The 13,541-nt window shown below is 37.1% G+C and overlaps 1 protein-coding gene across 8 annotated transcripts in view; it reads left to right on the top strand.

Annotated features, from left to right (window-relative positions):
* Positions 1-13,541, top strand: part of Eml5 (EMAP like 5) — a 109,600-nt gene that overhangs the window by 47,280 nt on the left and 48,779 nt on the right. For all 8 annotated transcript variants that reach the window (XR_005092780.1, XR_005092781.1, XM_028886584.2 and 5 more), the window contains exons 14-20: positions 817-1,003; positions 5,072-5,177; positions 7,258-7,351; positions 8,417-8,517; positions 10,337-10,539; positions 11,528-11,639; positions 12,511-12,638. Coding sequence is in view for 6 of the 8 variants with exons in the window: in XM_028886584.2 (XP_028742417.1) it covers positions 817-1,003; positions 5,072-5,177; positions 7,258-7,351; positions 8,417-8,517; positions 10,337-10,539; positions 11,528-11,639; positions 12,511-12,638 (931 nt within the window). In the remaining 2 variants the exon portion in view is untranslated. The remainder of the gene's footprint in view (positions 1-816; positions 1,004-5,071; positions 5,178-7,257; positions 7,352-8,416; positions 8,518-10,336; positions 10,540-11,527; positions 11,640-12,510; positions 12,639-13,541) is intronic.

Raw genomic sequence — 13,541 nt, 5'->3', positions numbered from 1 at the left:
AATACTTTCTAAGAATTTGAAAAGAATTTATTTATGAAAAGTATTTCCAGGCATAGAGAGATGGCTCAGTGGTTAGGAAGGTTTGCTACTCTTCCATGGGACCTGAATTCTGTTCCAAGCACCTGTGGCCCCCAAGGGCACCTGCACACATGTGACAGATACACACACATACACATAAATAAAATAAATCTTTAAAAACAGTATTTCCCTTCCAGTGTTCAAATAGGTAATATTTTTGTTGACTGTGTTGTGTGAATTTGACATCTTTGAAGCACAAATTAATGATGGGATAGTATTAACCATTTTAATTATCCTATTAAAATATTATATTTTAATTGATTGCTTAAAGTTACTGTTGGGACATTTATTACATTGTCAGGGTTCAACAATGTGCGTGACGAAGTGCTGCTTGAAACCTTCCTCCCACCTCTCCCCCTGCCCTTGTCCCAGGTGTCATTTCCTTCTCCTATAAATAGTAATTACTTTTAGAAATATTTGAATGCAAATATGTATTCATTCCTTACCCTATTGTGTATAAAAGGAAGTGGTTTTACTTTGTAGAATACAAATTTAATAGTGTTTTCGCAAATACTAGAATACAGAAATTTCTGTACCTGATTTCTTTTATTAATACCTTAACCTAGATTTAGCCAGAGAGGCCCATAACAGTATGTATATTCTAAGAAACTGGCATTTTCCTTTAACTATTCAGTTTCCTTAAGACCGGAAATTAAATGATCTGAGTGATACCTACTTCTCTGTATTGATCAGATCAAAGATTAAAATGCATTGTGTATGATTTATTTTCTGCATTAGTTACAGAGGTTATGACTGTCGAAGTAATCTTTTCTACACTCAAATTGGTGAAATTGTGTACCATGTGGCAGCAGTGGGTGTCATATATAATAGACAACAGAACACACAGCGTTTTTACCTGGGTCATGATGACGATATTCTGTGTCTGGCTATTCATCCTTTGAAGGACTATGTGGCCACAGGCCAGGTAAGTCCCCTTAAAAGACGTGTGACAATAAGTCAGATAGGCAAGCTTTTCAAAAACTTGTTTTTGAGATCTATTTTTATGTGTATGAATTCTTGCCTACATATATGTTTGTGTACCATGTGCGTGCAGTACCCATGGAGTGGAGAAAAGGGTACAAGATCCCCTGGAACTATATTATAGGTGGTTGTGAGCCTCTGGATGGATGCTGGGAATCAAACATGGGTCATTTGGCAGAGCAATCAGTGTTCTTAACTGTTGAGTCATCTCTCTAGTCCCCGAACCTGATCTGTTTAGGTGGAGTGACTAAAGCAATGTAATTATACTTAACAAAATGCTCTATAGCACAGAATGACCATGTCTTTTATCTTTCAATTGCAGAACCAACTTACCAGGTTTGCCAAAGCACAGGTTTTGAAATCTTGTTAGATACTTCTCTATATGGGTATTCATAAAGAAGGAGGCAAAATGTTGTTTGTAGATTCTTACTATATTTAAGAACTATACCAGCTTCTTGATGTTTATTCAGTTTATTTTCACCTCAGCCTATGAGTATTTAAGAGCCAAAGGCAAAAGTGCCAAACAACCATGGAATTAAATCTTTAAAACCATGAGTCAAAATAAGTTGATTACCTCAGATATTTTATCATAGAGATAGGACACTGACGAACATAGGTGCCTAGACCCCTGAAATAAGATGCCCCCAAGCATACTACTATGTTCCTATATATACCTCAACCAGCCTGAATTTGGTGTTTGAATCTGAGTGTCTTTATTTATTATCTATGGGCAAATTCTAGAGTCTCTGTGTGCCTCTGTTTCCTCCTCTTTAAAAGGAGGATACTATTGGTGCCTAACTTAAGTTATGATGATTGTTAAATAAGCCAGACTTTGAGAGGACTGTGGGGCAGTATCTGTCAGGTAAGTAATTTCTCAGTGAGTGTTAGTCCATATCATCCATCATCACTTCAGTGAGACATCTAAAGTGATCAATAGGCAATTGAAAATGTAGGTCTTGAATTTATATATTTTTTTAAAAAAAATCAGAGTGGCTTAGGAGACATTTGCTGGTTTAATAATAGAAATGAAAAGAAAATTATTTCAGGTAAAAATATAGAAAAAAAGAGCCTGGATATTTAAAAGGGGAATCTTGAAGGTTTATATTTAAATAACAGGTAACAAAATTATGAAGAAAATAGTGATAAAAATGAAGGAAACGAGGATTAGGCAAAAATCATGTTATAAAACTGTCAGGAGTAACAAAACTTATAGAGACCAGGTAAAACTTAAAAATCACTAATAATGTAGATGAATAACTTAATGAGACATTGGCTGACTTAGTGCTATTTTGTTATACCTATATATTAAAAACTCTCAAAATTAAGCATAATTGATTTCTATCATTTTTTAGGAGTTGCTTTTTTATATAAAATGATAGTATGTATATATAATCTTTATAGTTAATTGCATAGTTCTAGAGCAATAATTGAGAATCATAGATTACTTGTGCATAAGTGAGCATCATAAACCAAATGAGTTAGTCTCATGTCTATTGTTATGGCAAAATGTCTGAAGTTCTTTACTTCAGACATTTCATTCAGAGGACAGATTTATCTTGCTCCTCAGCTTCAGGAGTTTCAGCAGTTATGTGACTTTATTGCCTTTGGGCCCATGGGGAAGTGGCACATCACAGCTGGGGACACATGGTGGGGAAGCTGCTCTGCTCTGCTGGCTGTGAAGTAGACAAATAGGAATGTGCCATAATCTAAGTGTCCCTTTTGAGGTGATACTCCAAATGACTGAGCTTCCTCCCGCTAGGCTCTATGTCTTAAAGGTTCTGCCACTCCTGATAGCAGCCATGGGCTAGAGATCAACTCTCATGTATATATTCGAGGGCCCTTCAGATCCAAACTATAGCACCAAGTTAAAGATGAATTGGATGGGAAGAGTGGCAGTGGGCGAGTGGGTAAGAAGGTGTATTTGAAGTTTCTTCTGTGAGTAAGAAGAGATGGGGTAACAAAGAAAGGAAGGAAGAGCATCAGGAATCCAAAGAGCTAAAAGCTCAACTACAGAACACAGAGAACACAAGAAAGATAAACACAAGCATGCAAGTTCTAGAAAGAGTAAACCTGACTATAAGAGTAAACAAATGACAATTATAAAGCAAACAATATTGAATTGGTACTCCAGAAAGCTTCTAAGGTGAAGAAACAAGAACTCAGTATAGACTCTTCAATAATAACTCTTAAGTGTAAATGCTCTGAACCCTCCAAGTAAAAGATGGAGACTGAGGGGCTGTCATTGAGTGGGAAGCTCACCTTCTTGGCTCTAGTGCCTAGCCAGTGAGCTCCTGAGATCTGCTGTCTCTGCTCCTTAGTACTGAGGTTAGTACTAAGTACTTAGTACTTAATACACAGACAACAGTACTAGCTTTGTACAAAGATCCTAGGGGTTCAAATTATATCTGCAGGTCCTCATGCTCACAGAGCTAGTGTCCTTACTCACTGGGACATCTCCCTAATCCTTAGAATCTAGATCTTACATTCATTGTGTGTGTGTGTGTGTGTGTGTGTGTGTGTGTGTGTGTGTGTGTGTGTGATGTACATGGAGGTCAGACAACTCACAGGAATTGGTTCTTTCCTTCCACCATGTGATGTCCAGGGATTGAACTCAGGCTTGGTGGTAGCACTGAACAATCTCACAGGTCCGCATAGTCTAGACTTTAAAAGAAGACATGCAAATCAAAGGGTTCCCTTTTGAGAAGAACAAGGGAATTAGGGGAGGGGACCAAGAGCCAGGAATGGGAGGGTGAGTGTGCTCCAAAGTGCATTACATCCATGTGAAAACGTCATGACCCCATTATTTTAGATAATATGCACCAATAAAAACAGTATATGGTAGAAAAACAATGCCATAGTGCTATTTTCCATTTTGGTTTCATATACATGCTTAGTGTTTTAACCCTTTCTGTATTATACCAGTATTCTAATCTAGAATATTCTTGCTTGCTTCTCTTCATCGAAGATATGCACTTTCTGAAGTCATAGCTCTATTTTGTGTTATGTTTCATGAAGTCTTTTCCTGAAAGTTGTTTTATTCTTATTAAGTGTGGGAGCCCACAGAGGTTTCCTAGTGAGATCTGAACTTGTTTTACTCAGCGGGGCTGCATAAGGGGATGGCTTGACCACGTGTGTGGTTACCAGGTGTTTGGAAGGGTCTGCATTTTTCTGTGCTACAGTGAAGTCTTTTGCTCCACTCCTTGGCATTTCTATAAATAGCCCTTTAGAAGAGACAGAAGGGGCTGGTGGGTTTTGACCAGGCCCTCCTGAGGCTATCCTTTGCTTCTCTCTCTCTCTCTCTCTCTCTCTCTCTCTCTCTCTCTCTCTCTCTCTCTCTCTCTCTCTCTCTCTCTCTCTCTCTCTCTCCTCTATGTCTACCTAAATATTTCTTACTTCTTCCTGTTCAAGAGTACCCTTGGGGAAAAAGTGGGACCAGGTCTCCCACAATTAAGTATATAGTACCATTTGTCTTTAATGTCCCATTTTTCTAAGGAGTTTACAAAAGTTATCTGAGTGTCATAATACTCAAAGTGCCTATCACAGTAACCCTACCAACAATAGGTACTTAGTAGTTATTATCATTCTTGTGAATTGCAGAAGGAGTAGAAGGAGTCATACATAATTCTGTAATATTCCTAGAGATACTGTGACTGTCTCACTTTATTATCTGTTCTTATTTTGCCCAGGGTATTGAACCAGGGGCTGCATATATACTAAACATGCGGTTGTATCTGTGAACCACAACCCCAGTCCCTTTAATTAACATTTTCAGATTTTTTTAGTTAGTAAAATAGTGGATCATGCCATGACATTTTCATTTTCACAAAGTTGTATCATTTCCTTGGTTATTTGAAGAAATGTTAATGAGAAACAATACCATGGTTATTCTCTTCTTTTTCTTTTAACTTAATAAATTTCCATGACAAATAAAGGCTATATAAATGTTTTATTTCCTTTTAACAGTTATAAAAAGAATTGTTTACAATGGCTTTTATAATTATATCTTTATCAGGTAGGTAGAGATCCCTCAATTCACGTATGGGACACAGAAACCGTTAAACCATTGTCTATATTAAAGGGCTACCACCAATATGGCGTCTGTGCAGTTGATTTCTCAGGTAAGACTCTTCTATCTGAGGAAGAATGATCAAAACATAGAGCGAAAATATAGCATTTAAATCAGTGTTACCTAAACTTTCTGTTTGGCTATGACCTTCACAGTTTTTATCAAGTCTGCATACTGTTCTAATCAAACATAAGGGTTGAACTAGGTTTTCTGGCTTGTTTAGAATTATAGTGTAATGACTGTAGCTATAAAGTCTTTTTAAAATGTCCATGTTAATATCGGCATAAAAATGGCTTTGTGCAAAACACCTAAAACTGTCATGGTTCCTCTTATAATAAGTACCTTCCCTTTGGGCAGATTTTGATGTTAAATTTTACAGCTTTAAAGTAAACTTTGAAAATGTTTAGGGTGAATGAAATGAAAATGTTTTCTAGGTGTCTATATTAAGTAGCAGTTTCAGTACATCTTATGATTTTAGTTCATGCTATCAGTTTAGCAGCTAAAGATAGATACCTGCAGTGAAACCTGATGTGCAGATTGGAAGAAAAATGTTTTATTGTAGAAGTGCATATTATGAAAAAGTAATGTTTTTGATGCCTTAACCAAAGTCAGTTATCCATAAATGAGATTTGTGGAGAAAACATATATACACATATATTTTCAAGAGTACTAATAGTCAAGAAACAGGAAAATGTAGAGCAGACTAAGTGAGTCAGCAATAAAAACATGAGTGGTAGCACTGAACAACTAGCCAAGATTTGCAAAAGTGAGGCAGAGTGGAAAAGGTTCTCTTACAGTTTGCCCCTTATAACCTGTAAACACATGCACTTCTGTCAGTATGTAATGACAGTCACTTGCTTCAATGTTTACATAGTCATTTACTTGTTGTTTGGTAACAGTGACGACTGAAACTCAGTCTTCACTAAAGCAGCCGCATTAGTGACAGTGTGTTGTAATCCAGATGTTTTTCGTTTTATAAATTTTTCATAGTCACTGAGTTTTTATGTCATAGTAGAGTTCTTAATAGTGAATTTAATTGAAATAGATCTGTTTTCTCTTCCTTTCTTATTTTCTTAATACAGAATTTGGTTTTATTTTTTATTGACCTAAAAAAATTTATATTGATGGGGTATAGGGTGATTTATGTGTGTGGTGCCAGTAATGGATCCCAAGAGTATATACACCAAACAAGTGTTCTACCATTGATCTATACCCCTAGGCCCTAGTATGATGTTCTGATTATAGGCATATATAATAATCACCTCACAGGATGTTTAGGATACCCATCATTTTATACATTTACCATCCCCACCCAGCCTTCTTCTTCTCAACCTAATGAATACTTAAAGTAACTTTGGTCAAGTGTGATAATGATTCAAAAACCCATTACCCAAGCTTGGAGATGACTCTATGAGTAAAATCACTTGCTGCATGAACCTGACAATCTGAGTTCAATCCCTAGAGCTCATATAAAGGTGGATGGAGAGGGTCAACTTATATTGTTGTCTTTGACTCACACACACACACACACACACACACACACACACACACACACACGTTAAAAGAACCATTGCCCCCACTCTCTTCTAAGTTTTAGTTCTTCATGGATGTATACATGCCTAACATTTTCAAGTTGTAAATGTAGGGCCTTAGCATATTAGTCAATTTTCTGCTATAACACCTTAAGGTGGGTACTAATAAAAACAGAGACGTGGATAGCTCACAGTTGTGGAAACTGAAAATTCAAGGCAAGTGGCTGCATTGGTTCTGCTTGTGGCAAGAGTCTCGGGCTGTGTCACAGCATAACTGACAGCATCATGGTTGGAGTAAGTGCAAAAGGAAGAGATACCACACGGTGAGTCGGGAAGCCAGGGAGATTAAGGGCCAAACTTGCTTTTGTTGTAGCAACCATTACAGCAGAGCTAACTCTTCAGGAGAGGGCTGTCTACCTTTCTTAGGGCAGAGCACCCGGCAGTTCAGTCCCCTCACACCAGGCCTGTCTCTTAACTGGTCCACCGGCTTACACATCACACTGTCTTGGGGTGGAGGGCCTGTTCAAATGAGAACCTGTGGCTCTAGAAAACACATTAGATGGTTTGGACTTCAGAATCTCATCCTTTTGGTTGTCACAGCTGATGGGAAACGCCTGGCTTCAGTTGGAATAGATGACAGCCACACCGTTGTACTGTGGGACTGGAAGAAAGGGGAGAAACTTTCAGTGGCCAGGTAGGGAGAACCCTTGCCATGTTGGTGAAACACTAATGTTACCACGTACTTCACTCTTCTGAAGTCAGGATTATATGGGAGTTTTTATGATTATCAGCTTTTATTACCTTTAAATAAACATAATCAAGCTAAAAGAGAAATGATTTTATTATTTCTTTGTAGGTTTAACTCCTGTGAACCCATTTTTAATGTGCCTTAATTGGACATTGGAAATTACTATTTCAATTTACCATCACAAAGAGTGAATTCTATTAAAAGCAATTCTATACCAACTGGGAAGCATGGTAAAATGCTCATACATGTAATTGAAAAAAGATTTACATATATCAAAAAAGAAATTATGTGTGATTTTCTCATATTTTTCTTTATTTCTGTTTTCTAAACTGAGCATGATTCATTTTATAATAAAATATTAACAGTGCTTTGAAGGGAGAAGTAGTTAACAGTGTTGGAGGCTACATTTTAAGTTTGTTACTCTCAAAGTGAGATGTTAAAGTACTTAAAATATGAATGCTTTTTGTGGAGAATATAGATGATATCCAAGGACACAGTAGTTTCCAAGGAACTTTGAGGGGCTGGTAAGATGGCTCAGTGAGTAAAGGCACCAACCCTAACCTTAGTTTCATCACCAGGGCCTCGTGGTGGAAGGGGAGAAACGGTCCTTGCAAGCTGTCCTCCCACTTCTGACACACATGCTGTGGCATGAATACCCCTCCCCCAGAATAAATATATGTAATAACAGGAATATTGAAGGGTGTGCTAAATTGTAGTAAATTGCCGTTTCAAGGTTTCTTTAACTCATTCATGTCATACACAGCATTCATTCCCTGTGCACAGTACAGCAGATCTCATGGGTAATACCTAAATGAAGTTCTGTTTTCACTCTGTACTGGCTGGAGAATCTGCTGAACAGGGTTAATATACTTAAATAGTGACAAATGTACAATTCCTGAATGTCAGAGACCAGCCGGAAACACCAATCTAGTAGGTGGAGGGCTCTAGCTAGGATGTGAGTTGTCTTGGGATGGATTCTTTGCAGAGCTAAAACATTCTGGTTTATTTCAGAGGCAGTAAAGATAAGATTTTTGTTGTGAAGATGAACCCCTATGTGCCTGATAAACTAATTACAGCTGGGATTAAACACATGAAATTTTGGCGTCGAGCAGGTAAGAAAATGTTTCTTTTAACTCTTTTAAAATGCTAGAAAGCATTGCCTTTGTAAGGAAATGTTTCTTTTAACTCTTTTAAAATGCTAGAAAGCATTGCCTTTGTAAGGAAATGTTTCTTTTAACTCTTTTTAAATGCTAGAAAGCATTGCCTTTAAAATAATTTATCTAAGTACAATTGGTATGCTGGACTGAATCCTGGGATGGAAAAGAAAAATTTTTAGAAAAGGTGAAATCTGAATGAGGCCTAATGTTCAATTAATAACACTGTGTAAAGGATTTTGGTTTCTTAGTCTTGACAAAGGGATAGTGATGTTCAGATGTTCCTATTTATGGAAACTGGATAGAGGACTATGCAGAAACACTGTTATTTTACATCTTTCCAGAAACCTAACATTATCCAAGATAACATTATGGGTGGGAGGGATCATAGGTCAGGGGTAGAATGCATTCCTAACATTTCTCAGGACCAATTTGATCCCCACCATCAAAAAGAAAGACTTTAATTTTTAAGGGATATTCTTGTCTTGATACATTTCAAACAAAGATAATTTAACCTGTGGGATTAATCAGTTGGTGTACAGATTTATCCCTTTTGTTAAAGAGATGTTTTATAGTCTAAACTAAAATTGAAAAATTTTATAAAAATGCCTTGTATGCTATAAAGTAATACAGAAATATTCTGTTTTTTTAGTCATTTGTAAATATAAATCACAAATGTGTAATAAACATATTTTACCATAAAACACCTCTTTTTCAAATAGAATAGTATATTTATGTCAGCAATGTGGCATTGAAGTCTCAATGAACTGACACCTTTCAGAGAAAATGCTTAAGTGTGAGAAGTAAAACATGAGAAAACAACAAACTGTGTAATGACATTTCCCAAGTTCACCTGACTTTCAAGTTGTGAACTATATTGAATGTGAACTGATGTTTCAGATTTGTATCGAATACTATACCAGAGACTAAGTAAATCATAGTGTTTGTAATTATAAAATGAAATAGAATTTGGGGTTTCCCATAAATTTAAACAAGCTTTTCATTTGGTCATATCAGTCACTTGGAATTGAAAATGCCTACTAAGAAACACTTGAGAATACACACACGCGCACGCGCGCGCGCGCGCGCGCGCGCGCACACACACACACACACACACACACACACACACACACATCTACGTATTTGTTTAAAATAAGAGATTTAAAGAAAGTAAATATTAAACAGCTGAAGAGATGGCTCAGTGGTTGAGAGCACTTGCTACTCTTCCAAAGGACCCATGTTTAATTCCCAACACCCACAAGGCTGCTCATAGGTAGGGCATCCAACGCCCTCTTCTGGACCTCCTGGGTACTGCATGAATGTGGTGCATAGGTATACATGCAGGCAAAACACATACACATAAACAATAATTTGTCACAGACTACGTTCAATTATTAAAAAAGGAAAGTAAATACATACCTTAAAATTTTGTAATTGAGTAACATTTTTCCTTAAATTTTGTTATACATCTAATAGCCTTGAAACTGAATCATAAATGGATAAATATTAAGGTTTGATGTGCATTTTCAGCCTTCTATATTTTCAGAGGCCAGATCCACAGAGTTCATTAGGCAATAAAATTAATTTCCTGTTTTCTTTAAATATTACCTAACCCCTTATTTGCATAGTTTTAGGCAAATTCTTAGTTGAAGGAAATAACCTTAAGCATGAGGCTAAACTGGATTCTCATGCTATTTTATTCCAGGTCTATACTTCTTTATAACTGTGGACATTTTGAAAGCAACACGTTCACATTTATTTTGTTTTTATGAATTAGGGGGAGGATTAATTGGAAGAAAAGGTTACATAGGCACTCTGGGGAAAAATGACACAATGATGTGTGCAGTGTATGGATGGACTGAAGAGATGGCCTTTTCTGGAACATCCACAGGAGATGTGTGCATCTGGAGAGATATCTTTCTTGTCAAAACAGTTAAAGCCCACGATGGGCCAGTGTTCAGTATGCACGCATTGGAGAAAGTAAGTAACCTAGGGTAATTTTAAGTTAAATACAGTTATGAAAGAAGCACTGCTTTCTGCTTGGCTTGGCTACCCAACTATAGTCTGTGGTTTTCTTTCTTTTCACATCCATAAATATGATATGAAACAGGCATGTTGCTTAAAAGTATGTTTTAAATGTCATATAATGGCACATGCTTGTAACCCCAGCAGTCAGAAGATGAATGAAGGAGAATCGTAACTTCAAGGTCATCTTTGGATGAATAACTACTTCAAGGTAGCCTGAACTACATGAGACCCTGTCTAAAATAAAACCCAAAAGATTTGCTAGAAGTGGTGGCTCATGTCTATAATCTCAGTACTCAGGAGGATTGGAAGTTTGAGGCTAGCCTGGGCTATAAACAGAGACTTGTTTCAAAAAAAAAAAAAAGTAAAGGAAGGGCTGGTGAGATGGCTCAGCATGTAAAATGCTCACTGCACAAGCCTGACAACCTGAGTTCAGTCCCTGGAACCCACAGTGGAAGGAGAGAACCAATCCTCAAAGGTTGTCCTATGACCTATTCAGAAAAGCTGTGCCTCATACACACACAAATTATTATTATGAAAGAAAGGAAAATAAAAGCTTACTATAGTAAGCCCCTGCTGTATGTCAACTTATGCTAAGTGCTCTCTGTATAATCACATCCTATTCAGTACCGTTGCTGTTCCTTCTTCTCCAAGGTAAAGTAGGAAGCTTTGGAAGAAGATGTGATTGCTGAAAGTAGCAGGTGTAGCTCATCACCCACTGTAGAGACTGGTCTTTTGGATCCTATCCTATTATCACTATGAATATCTTTATAGATTCTGTGTTGATGTTTGGGAACTATAATAGATGCTTATTCTAATCCCTGTCATTCAGAAGCTGTGACTTTCATCTACAATCTTTTCTCTATAGCTTTTCAATATAAAGCAGGTCATTGTTTTTTGATGTAGTTTGGTCTTTACTAACTGCAACCCTTTGTTTTCATAGGGATTTGTAACTGGAGGAAAAGATGGTGTGGTAGCCCTTTGGGATGATTCCTTTGAAAGATGTCTGAAGACCTATGCTATAAAAAGAGCTGATTTAGCCCCAGGATCTAAAGGTGGTTTCCTATTTAGTCTATTGCTCAGGGAAAGACTAATCATTGATGGACTAACTATGACACTCTTTCACATTTAACTTTCATACTTATCGGCATTCAGGAGTTTATTGTCAGGTTGCAATTTGAGTATACCTCACAAGCCTGACAACCTGAATTCAGTCCCTGGAACTCACAGTGGAAGGAAAAGCCTGTGCTGGCCTCCTCTCTAGCCTTGCAGATCTTTCATTGGCGTGTGTGTGTGTGTGTGTGTGTGTGTGTGTGTGTGTTTCTTTCAGGAACTGTGAGGCCTTTTCTGCAAACTTTTACTTGCTCCTAGAGTCTGTTCTTCCATTCAGTGACAGAACCATGTGCTCACTCTTCAGATCTCAAACAGGATTTAGTTTAGATGACTTCACCCTCACTTCCCTCTTCAGAAAGTTTAGTTACCTTATTAAATTCTCCCTTTCTAAAACCTCCTCACACAAGATCTGTTCCAAGAGCTAGGTCTGCCATGCTTGCCTGTACATCACTGAGGCCTTTCTAGAACATACTGGATGAAGGAATATATCTTACTCTGAATTAGAGTTCCTGGTTAGGATTTTACACATAACCTAAGGGGAACAGGAAGAAGACTTGCTAATGTATGAGGCAAAGAAGTAGTTATCAGAATGGTAGTGTGGGATCTGGGTAGAACAGAATTCTATGTTATTATTCTTATTCTTAGATTAACAAATTGAAGGAAGGAAATACAGTGTATTATTAGAATTTCTAAAATATAAAAAAAAACTTCATAAAGTAATTTTTACCACCCAAATAGCATCAGTGGAAAAACATACATTCTGGAATTATCTTAACTTCATACCTACAACAACTTTTCCCTTTAACATTTCAGGTCTGCTCTTGGAAGATAACCCATCTATACGTGCCATATCATTAGGACACGGTCATATTTTAGTTGGCACAAAGAATGGTGAAATATTAGAAGTGGACAAAAGTGGCCCAATAACGCTTCTGGTCCAGGTACTTTGAATACTGAGGTGTGCTTCTCTTCCTTTGCAGGCCATGTTTCATTGAGAATAGGAGAAGCAAAATGGACCCTGGTGAAAACAATGCCAAATGAGTTATGGAACTATGTCTCAATATAGACAGCTCAGTGACTAGACCCAATCAGTGAATGAAAACGCGTGTTCTCATACAGGATTATTACCAATATTTAAGTAAAACTTTACCACTAATTATGAAATCAGTGGGACAAAAGCTAGTTATTTACTTGACCCGGACATTCGTTTCATGTTTGATTTTGGTTTTTTGGAGCATTATTAAACATAAGATACTTGTTTTCTGAAACTCTTTGGTTAAGTATGTCTTAGGTGTGTGTATAGCTTACAGAAGTGAAAAAGGAGAGCATGACTATATACTAAAATTGTATTACTGAAAATATTTATCATTGAAAAGAAACTAGTGAAAATTCAGAAATAAACTTTTTTGAAAGGCTGAGTCTCACTGTGGTCTGCTGATTTGGAACTTGCCATGTAGACCAGACCGGCCTCAAACTCATAGAAATCTAGTTGCCCCTGCTCTGCTTCTGCCTCCTTTCTTAATGCAGACATATGTCTTTAATTCTCTGCTTCATTCTTGTTAGGACACCAAAGAGCACACACAGAGCACTGCTCATGCTTTATTTAGTGCTTTCTTGTTAATACCCCATAAGTGAGATTGTGGAAAAGGCAAAACATGTACTAATGATAGCTTGTTAATACTCATAGTTAATACTAATGATAGCTTATTACATGATATGCCTTTGAAATGAAAACATACTAAAGTCATCATAAGGTTTTTGGTGTGTGTGTGTGTGGGTGTGTGTGTGTGTGTGTGTGTGAGAGAGAGAGAGAGAGAGAGAGAGAGAGAGAGAGAGAGAGAGAG

The sequence above is a fragment of the Peromyscus leucopus genome, chromosome 14 (genome assembly GCF_004664715.2).
Source record: "Peromyscus leucopus breed LL Stock chromosome 14, UCI_PerLeu_2.1, whole genome shotgun sequence".
Taxonomy (NCBI): domain Eukaryota; kingdom Metazoa; phylum Chordata; class Mammalia; order Rodentia; family Cricetidae; genus Peromyscus; species Peromyscus leucopus.
The sequence above is the reverse complement of the archived record's forward strand: the minus strand, read 5'-3'. Positions and strand labels throughout refer to the sequence as shown.